This window comes from Carcharhinus amblyrhynchos, chromosome 1, assembly GCF_965287045.1.
Source record: "Carcharhinus amblyrhynchos chromosome 1, sCarAmb.v2.hapA, whole genome shotgun sequence".
In the NCBI taxonomy this organism is placed as follows: Eukaryota; Metazoa; Chordata; class Chondrichthyes; order Carcharhiniformes; family Carcharhinidae; genus Carcharhinus; species Carcharhinus amblyrhynchos.
The window spans coordinates 28,661,417-28,674,520 of record NC_137324.1 but is presented as its reverse complement, the minus strand read 5'-3'; the positions used below and the strand labels follow the sequence as shown (position 1 = coordinate 28,674,520).

General features: G+C 43.0%; 1 protein-coding gene across 3 annotated transcripts in view; it reads right to left on the bottom strand.

The window, feature by feature from the left end:
- nsd2 (nuclear receptor binding SET domain protein 2) overlaps positions 1-13,104 on the bottom strand; it is a 127,512-nt gene that overhangs the window by 54,791 nt on the left and 59,617 nt on the right. For all 3 annotated transcript variants that reach the window (XM_080202545.1, XM_080202733.1, XM_080202639.1), the window contains exons 8-10: positions 9,792-9,913; positions 2,043-2,142; positions 1,744-1,868 (exon numbers count right to left, since the gene is read on the bottom strand). In XM_080202545.1, coding sequence (XP_080058671.1) covers positions 1,744-1,868; positions 2,043-2,142; positions 9,792-9,913 — 347 coding nt within the window. The remainder of the gene's footprint in view (positions 1-1,743; positions 1,869-2,042; positions 2,143-9,791; positions 9,914-13,104) is intronic.

The following is a 13,104-nucleotide window of genomic DNA, read 5'->3' as shown; positions in this document are numbered from 1 at the left end:
CTATAAGATCCCCCCTCATCCTTCTAAACTCCAGCGAGTACAGACCCAGTCTATTTAGTCTCTCTTCATAGTCCAACCCCCTCATCGCCAGTATCAGCCTAGTGAACCTCTTCTGCACTCCCTCCAAGGCCAATATATCCTTCCACAAGTGCGGCGACCAAAACTGCACACAGAACTCCAGCTGCGGCTTCACCAGTACCCTGTACAGTTGCAGCAAGACCTCCCTGCTTTTATATTCTATCCCCCTCGCTATAAAGGCCAACATTCCATTCGCCTTCTTGATCACCTGCTGCACCTGCAGACTGGGTTTTTGCGACTCATGCACAAGGACCCCCAAGTCCCTCTGCACCGTAGCATGCTGCAGCTTTTCACCCTTTAAATAGTAATCCCCCCTACTATTATTTCTGCCAAAGTGGATAACCTCACACTTGCTAACATTATACTCCATCTGCCAGGTCCTCACCCAGTCACTCAGCCTATCCAGATCCCTCTGCAGACTTTCCACACCCTCCACGCAATTTGCTTTTCCACTCATCTTCGTGTCATCAGCAAATTTCGTCACCCTACACTCAGCCCCCTCCTCCAGATCATCTATACAAATGGTAAATAGCCGAGCACCGATCTCTGCAGCACTCCACTAGTCACCAACCGCCAATCAGAATAGCACCCATTGATACCAACTCTCTGCCTCCTATTAGACAACCAATCCTCTATCCACGCGAACACCTTACCCCCAACTCCTTGCACCCTAACCTTCTGTAGCAGCCTTTTATGAGGCACCTTATCAAACACCTTTTGAAAATCTAAAAACACCACATCCACCCGTTCCTCTCTGTCTACTGCACTAGTCACATCCTCATAGAAATCCAATACATTCGTCAAACACGACTTCCCCTTAACGAATTTGGGCTGCGTTTGCTCTATCAATTGATTCTTTTCTAGGTGCCTCGCTATTTCTTCTTTGTTGACGGATTCAAGCATTTTTCCACCTACAGATGTTAAACTAACCGGCCTATAATTCCCTGCCTTTTGTCTGCTACCTTTTTTAAACAGCGGCGTAACATTAGCCATTTTCCAATCTTCCAGCACTTCCTCGGAATCCAGCAAATTTTGGTAAGTAATTACTAAGGCATCCACTATCACCTCTGCCATTTCCTTCAGAACCCTGGGATGCATTTCATCCGGTCCTGGGGACTTGTCCACCTTCAGTCCCATTAGTCTATCAAGCACTACCTCTCTAGTGACAGTAATCGCATTCAGGCCCTCAACCCCTACCATCCTTCTATCTTTAAGATCCGGCAAACTATTTGTGTCCTCCTCTGTGAACACCGAGGCAAAAAAACTTAAAGGCCTCAGCCATTTCCTCATCTCCCACCGCTAAATCCCTCCTCTCATCCTCTAAGGGTCCAACATTCACTCTAGCCAGCCTCCTCCTCTTTATATATTTGTAAAAACTTGTACTGTCTTTTCTTATACTTAGTGCTAGTTTAGCTTCATAGTCTATCTTTCCTTTCTTTATCAACTTCTTAGTCATTCTTGGTTGATTTTTAAATTTTTCCCAATCTTCTAATTGCGCACTACTTTTAGCCACTCTGAACGCGTCAGCTTTTAATTTAATACTCTCCTTTATTTCCTTCGATAACCATGGCTGGTTGTCCCTTCTCCTACATTCCTTCTTTACCATTGGAATATATTTCTGCTGAGTACCAAAAATGATCTCCTCATTTTTTTGGTAAAAATTACCTCATTTTCTGTAAACACAGTGAGAGGAGATGGATTCTTGTTGACAGGTGGTATCAGAGTTTCTGCTGTTGATGCTCTGCTTCGCTTTTTCAGTGGTTTACACGCATCAGAGAGTTTGCTTATATCTGAAAAAAAGTGCATAAACATTTGATGCCAAGTCTATTCAATAAAAGAAAGCATTTTGTGCCAATTTAAGCACGTGTAAGCAGTTTCAAAATATTAATTAAATTGCATACTAAAATAAGACTGCAAAATAATTCTTATAAATACAAACTATATAGAAGTTGATAAATCTTTACCTGACTGGCTGTTTCGGGATGCATGCGTAACAGATGTTTCTCCAGCTTCAACACCATCACTTCCACATACCTCAGCCTGACCAGTATTATTGAACTCATACTGTGCATAAAAAAAAAGTCAGCATTCATTACCCAACTGTGTCACAGGAGGATATTTGAATACATGAGAAAAGTGTTATTAGATGTACAAAGCCTAACACAATCCTCAAAAGGAAGCAAGTTGAACTTCCAGTCAGTATATTCTAATTTAAACATAGATTCCATTGTGCACATCATAATTACAGACAATGTTAATAATGCCTTCAACATTTAGATACAGATGCAAATGAATGAGCTGAGGAACTGGCTCTTATTCCAATTAATTTATCAACTTTCCCCAATCACTTTCTTTGAAAATTGCCAAAATATCAGCAAAATTATGGAGATTGTTCATTGCAGCAATCAAAGCTGCAATGTGAAAATATTCTTGGCAAAGCAGGGGTGGCACGGTGGCGCTATGGTTAGAACTGCTGCTTCTTAGCATTAGGGACCTTGGTTTGATTCCTGGCTTGAGTCACTGTCTGAATGGAGTTTCCACTTCTCCCAATGTCTGCATGAATTTCCTTTGGGTGCTCTGGTTGCCTCCCATGTTCTGAAAGACATGCTGGTTAGGTGCACTGACCCAAACAGGTGCCACAGAGTGGCGACTAGGGGAATTTCACAGCAACTTCATTGCCGTGTTAATGTAAGCCTTACTTGTGACTAATAAATAAGCTTGTTCAATATACTACATAAGGAAAGAGAGCTAAAAACATCATGAATATTAAGGATAGGTCTATGATTCCAATATTAGTTAGACCTCAGAAAGGCAAATCCAACCTAAAAGGAATGGTCTTTTGATGCCTAACACTTTGAGGAAGGAAAAGCAACGGGATAATGAGGTAGGGTTAGTTTTAGATGAACTGCCTCAATATGCCTTTTTGAAGTTAGTGAGAACAATGCAACCTGTAATGGCCCAAGTGTGAGAAACACATTTGTGAGGCTTTAAGTTCTGCTAACTGGGAAGAGTGGTGAAAAACAAATGTTGTCCTACAATTTCAGTTAGAAAATGGCTTTCCAGTGTTCATTTCTGAATTGTAGGAATCAAGCAGAAAAAAGTGTGCCCAAAGCATCAGTACAGGTGCTGATACAACAAAAGAAAGCGTGAGCAAACTGCAGAAAAATGAGTACACCTTTCACTGCAATTATTACATTACTCCTGATTTTCCATACTCTGCACTTACGCTTTATGAACACAAGAATAGGGATGGGATGTACCCCAGGTTACTGTGGGAGGCAAGGGAAGAGATTGCAGAGCCTCTGGCAACGATCTTTGCGTCGTCGATGAAGATGGGAGGTGTTCTGAAGGATCGCGGATGTGGTTCCGATATTCAAAAAAGGGAATAGGGATAGCCCGGGAAATTACCAACCGGTCAGTCTGACCTCAGTGGTTGGTAAATTCATAAATTTATGAACATTTAGAGAAGTTTAGTATGCTCAACAGTAGCCAGCATGGCTTTGTCAAAGGCAGATTGTGCCTTACGAGCCTGGTTGAGTTCTTTGAAAATATGACTAAATACATCGATGAAGAAAGAGCAGTAGATGTGATTTATATCGACTTCAGCAAGGCGTTCGATAAGGTCCCCCATGCAAGACTTCTTGAGAAAGTGAAAGGGCATGGGATCTGAGGTGCTGTTGCCTTGTGGATCCAGAACTGGCTTGCCCACAGAAGGCAGAGGGTGGTTGTGGATGGGCCTTTTTCTGCATGGAGGTCGGTCACCAGTGAGTGCCCCAGGGATCTGTTCTGGGACCCCTGCTGTTTATAATTTTCATAAATGACCTGGATGAGGAAGTGGAGGGATGGGTTGGTAAGTTTGCTGACAACACGATGGCTGGTGGTGTTGTGGATAGTCTGGAGGGATGTCAGAGGTTGCAGTGTGACATAGATTAGATGCAAGGCTGGACGGAGAAGTGGCAGATGGACTTCAACCCGGATAAATGTGTAGTGGTCCATTTTGGCAGGTCAAATGGGATGAAGGAGTATAATATCAAGGGTAAGACTCTTAGCAGTGTAGAGGATCAGAAGGATCTATGGGGTCCAGGTCCATAGGACTCTTAAATTGGCCTCGCAGGTAGAGGATGTGGTTAAGGCGGCGTATGGTGTACTGGCCTTCATCAATCGAGGGATTGAGTTTAGCAGTCCGGAGATAATGCTGCAGCTTTATATGGCCCTAGTCAGACCCCACTTGGAGTACTGTGCTCAGTTCTGGTCGCCTCATTACAGGAGGGATGTGGAAGCTATTGAAAGGGTGCAGAGGAGATTTACACAGATGTTGCCTGGATTGAGCAGCGTGCCTTATGAGGATAGTTTGCGGGAGCTCAGTCTTTTCTCCTCAGAGAGACGAAGGATGAGAGGGGACCTGACAGAAGTGTATAAGATGCTGAGAGGTATAGATCGGGTGGATTCTCAGAGACCTTTTCCCAGGGCTGAAATGGTTGCTACAAGAGAACACAGGTTTAAGGTGCTGGGAAGTAGGTACAGAGGAAATGTCAGGGGCAAGTTTTTCACTCAAAAGGTGGTGGGTGAGGGGAATCAGCTGCCGTCGGTGGTGGTGGAGGCAAATTTGATAGGGTCTTAAAAGAGACTTCTGGATGAGTACATGGGACTCAATAGGATTGAGGGTTATAGGTAAGTCTAGTAGGAGCAATGTGATCGGCACAACTTGTCGGCCGAAGGGCCTGTTTGTGCTGTAGTTTTTCTATGTTCTAAGAATAGTGATAAAATACAAACCTCGTCCTATTCTGTGGAAATTGTTTTTAGAAAATTGAGAAACTTGGGTGTATAACTCCACCAAAGAAAAGAACAAAGAAATGTACAGCATAGGGACAGGCCCTTCGGCCCTCCAAGCCTGTGCCAATCATGATGCCCTGATGGTTCCTGTGAAAAGCAACTAAGCGATGCTGGGACATGGAAGAAAGGCAAGGATTGCTGATTAAGTGTATCAGCTATACATTGGAAGTCAACACTGAATCTGGCGATCAGAGATCATCATGGGTGGCATAATGGTTAGCACTGATGCCTCTCAGCTCCAGGGACTTGGCTTCGATCTTGGGTGACTGTCTGTGTTAACCTGCTCCTTGGTGTCCAAAGATGCAAAAGTTAGATGGATTAGCCATGATAAATGGGCACAGTTACAGGGTATACTCTTTCGGAGGGTCAGTGTAGACACAATGGGCCAAATGGTCATCTGTGCTGGGATTCTATGATTCTGACACTTGCTGCAGCAATTTCAGGAAAAGAGAGAAGAACAAAGAACAAAACAGCCTTCGGCCCTCCAAGCCTGCGCCGCTCATGCGCCCAACTACACCATTCGTTTGTATCCCTCTATTCCCAGTCTGTTCATGTGGCTATCCAGACAAGATCCAGAGTGTCCACCTTGCTTGGCAGTGCATTCCAGGCCCCCACCACCCTCTGTAAAATGCACCCCCCTGACATTTGTGTTGAACCTTGCCCCCCCTCACCTTGAACTCGGGATCCCTTGTGTTCGTCACCTCTGACCTAGGAAAAAGCTTCCCACTGTTCACCCGATCTAATGCCCTACATAATTTTATACACCTCTATTAGGTTGCCCGTCATCCTCCGTCTTTCCAGGGAGAACAACCCCAGTTTACCCAATCTCTCCTCATAGCTAAGACCCTCCATACCAGGCAACATCCTGGTAAATCTTTTCTGTACTCTCTCCAAAGTCTCCACGTCGTTCTGGTAGTGTGGCGACCAGAACTGGACACAGTAATCCAAATGTGGCCTAACCAACGTTCTATACAGCTGCAACGTTATATGCCAACTTTTATGCCCCAGGTCCCTCTGTGTCTCTATACTCCTGATGGTTCTGCCATTAATTGTATAGCTGCCCCCTACATTAGATCTACCGAAATGCATCACTTCGCATTTATCTGGATTAAATTCTATTTGCCATTTCTCTGCCCAATTTTCCAGTCTATCTATATCCTGCTGTATTCTCTGACAACGTTCATCACTATCCGCAAGTCCAGCAATCTTTGTGTCGTCCGCAAACTTAAATGATGACACCAGCTACATCTTCTTCCAAACCATTCATATATATCACAAACAGCAGAGGTCCTAGTACAGAGCCTTGCGGAACACCACTAGTCAGAGACCTCCAAACGGAATAAGACCCCTCCACTGCTACCCTCTGACTTCTATGGCCAAACCAGTTCTCCACCATCTAGTGAGCTCACCTTTTATCTGTGAGATTTAACCTTTTTGCACCAGCCTGCCATGAGGGACCTTGTCAAACGCTTTACTAAAATCCATATTGACAACATCCAGGCCCTTCCCTTGCCAACCGTCTTCGTCACCTCCTCAAAAAACTCAACCAAATTTGTGAAGCATGACCTCCCTTGTACAAAACTATGCTGTCTATAACTAATGAGATTATTCAGTTCTAAATTGCATATATCCTATCTCTAAGAATCTTCTCCAACAACTTCCCTACCACGGATGTCAAGCTCACTGGCCTATAATTACCCAGGTTATCCTTGTTACCCCTCTTAAATAACGAGACCACATTTGCTATTCTCCAATCCTCTGGGACCTCACCTGTGTCCAGTGAAGAGACAAAGATTTCTGTTAGAGGCCCAGCAATTTCATCTTGTCTCCCTGAGCAGTCTACGATAGATGCCATCAGGCCCTGGGGATTTGTCTGTCTTAATGTTGCCCAAAAAACCTAACACTTCCTCCCTTGAAATTAAGATTTTTTTTTCTAATGGGTCAACACATCCCTCTGAGACACTACTAGTCAACATGTCCCTCTCCTTCGTGAATACTGATGCAAAGTATTCGTTTAGGATCTCTATTACTTCCTTGGGTTCTAAGCATAATTGCCCTCCTTTGTCCCTGAGGGGTCCGATTCTTTCCCTGACAACCCTCTTGCTCCTAACGCATGTGTAAAATGCCTTAGGATGCTCCTTAATCTCATCTGCCAAGGACATTTCATGACCCCTTTTTGCCCTAACTCCCTGTTTGAGTTCTTTTCTACTTTCTCTGTATTCCTCCAGTACTCCATCTGTTTTTAGCTGCCTGGACCTAACGTACACCTCTTTTCTTTCTGATTAGACCCACAATTTCACTGGTTATCCACGGTTCCCGAATCCTACCTTTCCCATCCTTCCTTTTTTTTAAATATATAGGCACATGCCTGACCTGCAGCCCTATCAACTGCTCCTTAAAAGACTCCCACATGCCAGATGTGGATTTACCCTCGAACAGCCTCTCCCAACAAACAGCCACCAAATCCTGCCTAATCCAGTTGTAGTTAGCCTTCCCCCAATTCAGCACCTTACCCATAGGACAACACTCATCTTTTTCCATTACTATCCTAAAGATTACAGAATTGTGGTCACTATTTGCCACATGTTCCCTTGCTGAAACTTTGATGACCTGACTGGACTCATTCCCCAGTACTAGGTCCAGTATAGCCCCCTCTCTAGTTTGACTATCAACACATTGTTCCAAAGAACCTTCCTGTACACATTTTATAAATTCCTCGCCGTCCAGACCCCCAGCCCTAAGCAATTTCCAGTCTATACAAGGGAAATTAAAGTCTCCCACTACAACAACCCTATTTTTTCTGCACTTGTCCAGAATCTCCTTACATATCCGTTCCTCAACTTCCCATGGGCTGTTGGGAGGCCTGTAGTATACCCCCAGCATAGTGACTGTGCCCTTCCTGTTTGAGTTCCACCCACAGTGACTCATTGCATGACCCTTCCAAATTGTTCATCCTCTGTACTGCTGTAATACCTAACCAGTATTGCTACTCCTCCGCTTCTTCTAGCCCCTCCTGTCTCGCCTAAAACACTTATACCCTGGAATATTCAGCTGCCGGTCCTGTCCTTCTTTTAACCAAGTCTCCATCACTGCAACCACGTCCAAGTTCCGCGCAAGCACTAAGGCTCTAAGTTCATCTGTCTTGCCCATTACACTCCTTGCATTGAAGCAGATGCACTCCAGACCTCCAGGCCCAATGAGATCATCCTCCCCCAGAATGCTCTTCCTTTTAGGTAGCCTTGTCCTGGCCCTAAGCTCGTCCCCAGCCTCTATGCTTACTGACCTATTGTTTTGATCCCCACTCCTGCCACATTAGTTTAACCCACCTGAACCACACTAGCAAAACTCCTGGCCAGAATTTTCATGCCCCTCCAGTTTAGGTATAACGCGTCCTTCTTGTACAGGCGCCATCCTCTCTTGAAGACTTCCCAGTGACCCACAAATTTGAAACCCTCCCTCCTGCACCAGTCCTTTAGCTATGCGTTCAGTTGTACAATGTCCCTGTTCCTAGCCTCACTAGCACGTGGCACTGGGAGCAGTCCAGAGATTGCTACTCTAGAGGCCCTGCTTTTTAGTCTACTACCCAACTCCCTGAAATGCTCTCGCAGGACCTCCCTGCTCTTTCTGCCCAAGTCATTTGCACCAATATGGACAATGACATTTATCTGATTATCCCCCCCTTTTAGGATGCTTCCTACCAGCTCGGAGACATCCAGGACCCTGGCACCAGGGAGGCAGACTACCATCCTGGAGTCTCGTTCGCGCCCACAGAACTGCCTGTCTGTGCCCCTATTGCGAACGGGCAAGAAAAAAAAAATCAACCATCCAACATGAGGTTTCTAATATGGTCAAGAGTGCAAGATGCACCTCCTCAGATACAGAAGCAATATTCACACTTTCCAGGGCCTTTGGTTTTATGGAAAATGAGAGTTCAGAGAAAAAGTACTGTTCAGCACAAAAGACAAACTCAAGTTCCTTGGGAACAAAATTAGTACTTTGGTGTTGGCAAACAATATTTTTTGGTTGAATATTAGCCTAATCATGATGAGGGATGCTGGAAATTGAACACTTAAAACAAAAATTCAATCACCTAGGAGAGAAATTTTCTTTAATTGGCCTGATGGGCAACCTTTCGATGATACATTTGAGCAGTAAACTAGGTGGCCATTCTGGTTTTCACAGGACAAGTCGAAATCATCCATTTAGTATCAGTATTTAACACATTCTCAGATCAGTTGAATAAAACACAAATAACGCAGATAACAGTCTCTCTACCATACTTCGACATTAGGAAATAAACTTATACTAAAGTAGTATTTTTTTTCCACATTCCATGCCAGACATCCTGTGGCCTCAACTCAGTGAATTCATGATAAATTAGGGGCTGTTCATGTCCTCAAAAGTGAACTGAGACAACTCAAATATAGGACCATGGGACTTGTGGAACTTTCAACCAGAAGAGATCTCATCAGGCTGGTGATTTCATTGTCCCAATTCCTGCCGTCTCTTTTTGGAAGATTGTGCTTACTTCTAAATTCTAGCTATACCACACATTACCAGATAAAGAGGTCTTCAGTATGCCACATTTTCCCAACCCAACAGTTAATGGGGATTTGGTGCTGGCTCTTTCCCTGCCATTAGTAGGGGGAAATCCTTGTATGTTTCTTTTTATCCAGCTTTAGTATTCTGTCTAAAATTCAGTGAGTGATCATGTTTGATTTGAGACGGCTGACACCTGAAACATACAGAAAATTACTATAGCAAATATATATCATTATAACACATCTACCTCTAACCGTTCCCTTCTGTTTAAATGGTCTGGGCAGATTACCTATTCTACACAACAACTTTTGTGGGTGAAATTCTAAACATGGAAGAACCTTTTCATCTGTGTAGTAGTTTCGCTTTAATCTCTTGCTGGAGCCAATTCGTTCAGGAGAGTCCTCTCTGTAGTCTATTACTTTTCTGGATAGTCTTCTTTGCCTTGTTGATTCTGAACTAACTATAAAAGGAAACAAACAGCAATTAACAGTTTGGCTGAGTTTGAACCAATTTTGCTTAAATTGGAAGGTAGGGGATTCAAGCCCCACTCCAGCCTGGAGTACACAATTTAGGCTGCCATTCAGTGCAATATCGAGGGAGTGCTCTAATGCCATCTTTTGGATGAAGCATTGAATTGGATTTCCTGTCCGCCTATTCAGGTGGACATAAAAGAACCAATGGCATTAAGAGCGTTCTCCTGATGTTCTAATCAACATTTCCTCATCTTAGTTAATGCTCAGCCTGCATTGAACATTAAAAAAGTTTTAAAATTGAATTAAAACAATCATTTTGCTGTTTGTGGGACCTTATTTTACACAACTGAGTTGCTACACTTGTTTAAAGCAATTAATTGATTGTGAAGTGCTTTTGGATGTCCTGAGGACATGACAATTTCTTCTTCTTACCTGAAATAAGTTCAATAATGAACAGTCATCTAAACAGGGTCCACATCATGCTAACTTATCACGTATCAAGTACCTTTAAATTTAATAAATTTCAATGATATTAAGCCTATAGTTGTACAGCCATTAGTAGCCTTCAGAGGCCCATGAGCATCAAAGCCACAATTTTCATAGTCAAAACTGCAGTTTATTATCATCATTTCCTTAAGAAAAGATTAATACCGCATTATCAAAAGCAATGAAATTCATTAAGTATCAATGAGGAACAAGTAACCTGAAGTAAATTTCCTTTGAAGAGAGTTATTTCCAATAGCAGAAAACAATCAAGTTGTTGAAATAATTTTGTGACACTCTTTTTCAGTCATTGTTTTGAGAAATTGTTTTGATTTGAAAAACCACTATCTGAAAATAAACTAGGAAAGGTAAAACTCCTTTGCTGGGGAGACACACTATTTGGTCAGGAGGATAAGGCTTAATTCATAGTACTTGCCTGGACTGCGGTTAGCTTTATTGTACCTTTTTTTCTTGCTAATGCCATGGCTCCTCCAAATTGACTTGTACAGGTCAATATCAATTTGTTTTCCCTGGACATGAAGGAAAGCAGTAACTTGAAATCAGGATGAGAGAATGCAGAATGGCACGGCGATTAGTGCTGCTGTCTCACAGTGCCAGGGACCCAGGTTCGATTCTGGCCTCAAGTAATTATTGGTTTGTGCACGTTTCCTCCAGGTGCTTCAGTTTCCTCCCATAAAGATGTGCAGGTTAGGTGGATTGGCCACACTAAATTGCCTCGCACTGTCCCAAGATGTGCAACTTAGGGGAATCAGCTGGGTAAACAGGTGGGGTCGGCCCGAGTAAAACACTCAGTCGTGTAGGCTCAAATCGGCCAAATGGCTTCCTTCTGCACTGTAGGGATTTGATGATTCTTCACTACCAACTACAAATTGCAAGCCATGCATCACCCAGACTAGGAACTGGATCAAAATTCTGGAACTCCCTCTCTAACAATGTGGGTGTATCTACACCACATGGACCGCAGTAGTTCAAAATAGTTTGCTGCGATTTGCTTCAGAGCAGACAGGGATACACAATAAATGCTGCACTTACCATAATGCTCACATTGCAAGAAATAAGAAGTAGGCAACAGTGGACAGTATGGGAACACAGGTCAAATATACCACTTATATCACAATGGTCTGAGTGATTCTATTGTTTAGGATTTGAGGTTACCTATTATCAGCGAAGTGATACTTGGGCACTCATTTACTATTCCATTCATACCATATGATTTATTTAGGGGCAAAAAATAAATTGCTTATTTAACTAGATTATGAAGCATAGAATGCAGTTAAATTCAATAAATCATGGGGCTGGGTGGGATGCTCTTTTGGACAGTTGGTGCTGACTCAATGGGCTGAATGGCCTCCTTCTGTACCGTAAGGATTCTTTGATTTGACTTATTATTGTCACATGTATTAGCATACGGTGAACAGTATTATTTTTTGCACACTATACAAGCAAAGCACAACAATACATGGAGAAGGAAATGAGAAAGAGCAGACTGCAGTGTTACAGTCATCGCAAGGGTGTAGAGAAAGATCAACTTAATGCAAGGTACGCATATTCAAAAGTCTGACAGCAGCAGGGAAGAAGCTGTCGGTTAGTACGTGACCTCAGATTTTTGTATCCTTTTCCTGACAGAAGAAGGTGGAAGAGAAAATGCCCAGGTCCTTAATTATGTTGGCTGCTTTGCCAAGGCACTGGGAAGTGTCAACAGAGTCAAGGGATGTGCGGCTGGTTTGTGTGGTGGACTGAGCTACAGTCACAACTTTTTGTAGTTCCTTACGGTCTTGAGCAGAGCAGAAGCTATACCAAGCTGTGATACAACCAGAAAGAATGCTTTCTACAGTGCATCTGTAAAAGTTGGACAGAGTCATAGCTGACATGCCAAATTTCCTTAGTCTTTTGAGAAAGTACAGGGGGTGCTGGGCTTTCTTAACTATAGTGTCAGCATGGGGGAACCAGGACAGGTTGTTGGTGATCTGGACACTTAAAAACCTGAAGCTCTCGACCCTTTCTATTTCGTCCTTGTTGATGTAGATAGGGGCATGTTCTCCACTACACTTCCTGAAGTTGACGACAGTCTCCTTTGTTTAGTTGACACTGACGGAGAGAATATTGTCGCAACACTAGCTTACCAGGTTCTCCATCTCATTCTTGTACTCTATGAACAACAAGAATTCTATCAAGCACAAGAAGCCTCACGCAGCTAAGCTCTGACCTACACATAGGAAATGATCAGATAACATTCCTTATTATTCCTCACTGGTATTTACCCACTAAATCAATCTACATTTGATTTATTCACATTCAGCCAATTGAATACTGATCTATCTGCAAGTGAAGTCATTAATTATGAGCCTATTCAGTTTCAGAATTCTAGCTGAGAATTAGACTTTGATTGGAACAGAACATCAGTACATGTAGGAGCTTAGAAATGGGCAAAAGGAAACATGGAGGCATATATCAATATTTAATTATAAGTGAGCATTTACAGAGAAGGTCAAGATTTGCTGATGTAATCCTGATACCTCCTTAATACAATGCTGAAACTAGAAAAGCTGAAGGGAACCTGGTGGATCCTTTATCTGTTAAATATCAAGATTTCCTGGTTGGGATTTTCATGTCACACCGAAGTTAGAAAAGGTGAATAGGGTCCAAAAATAATTGTGACAGCATTCCCAAAATT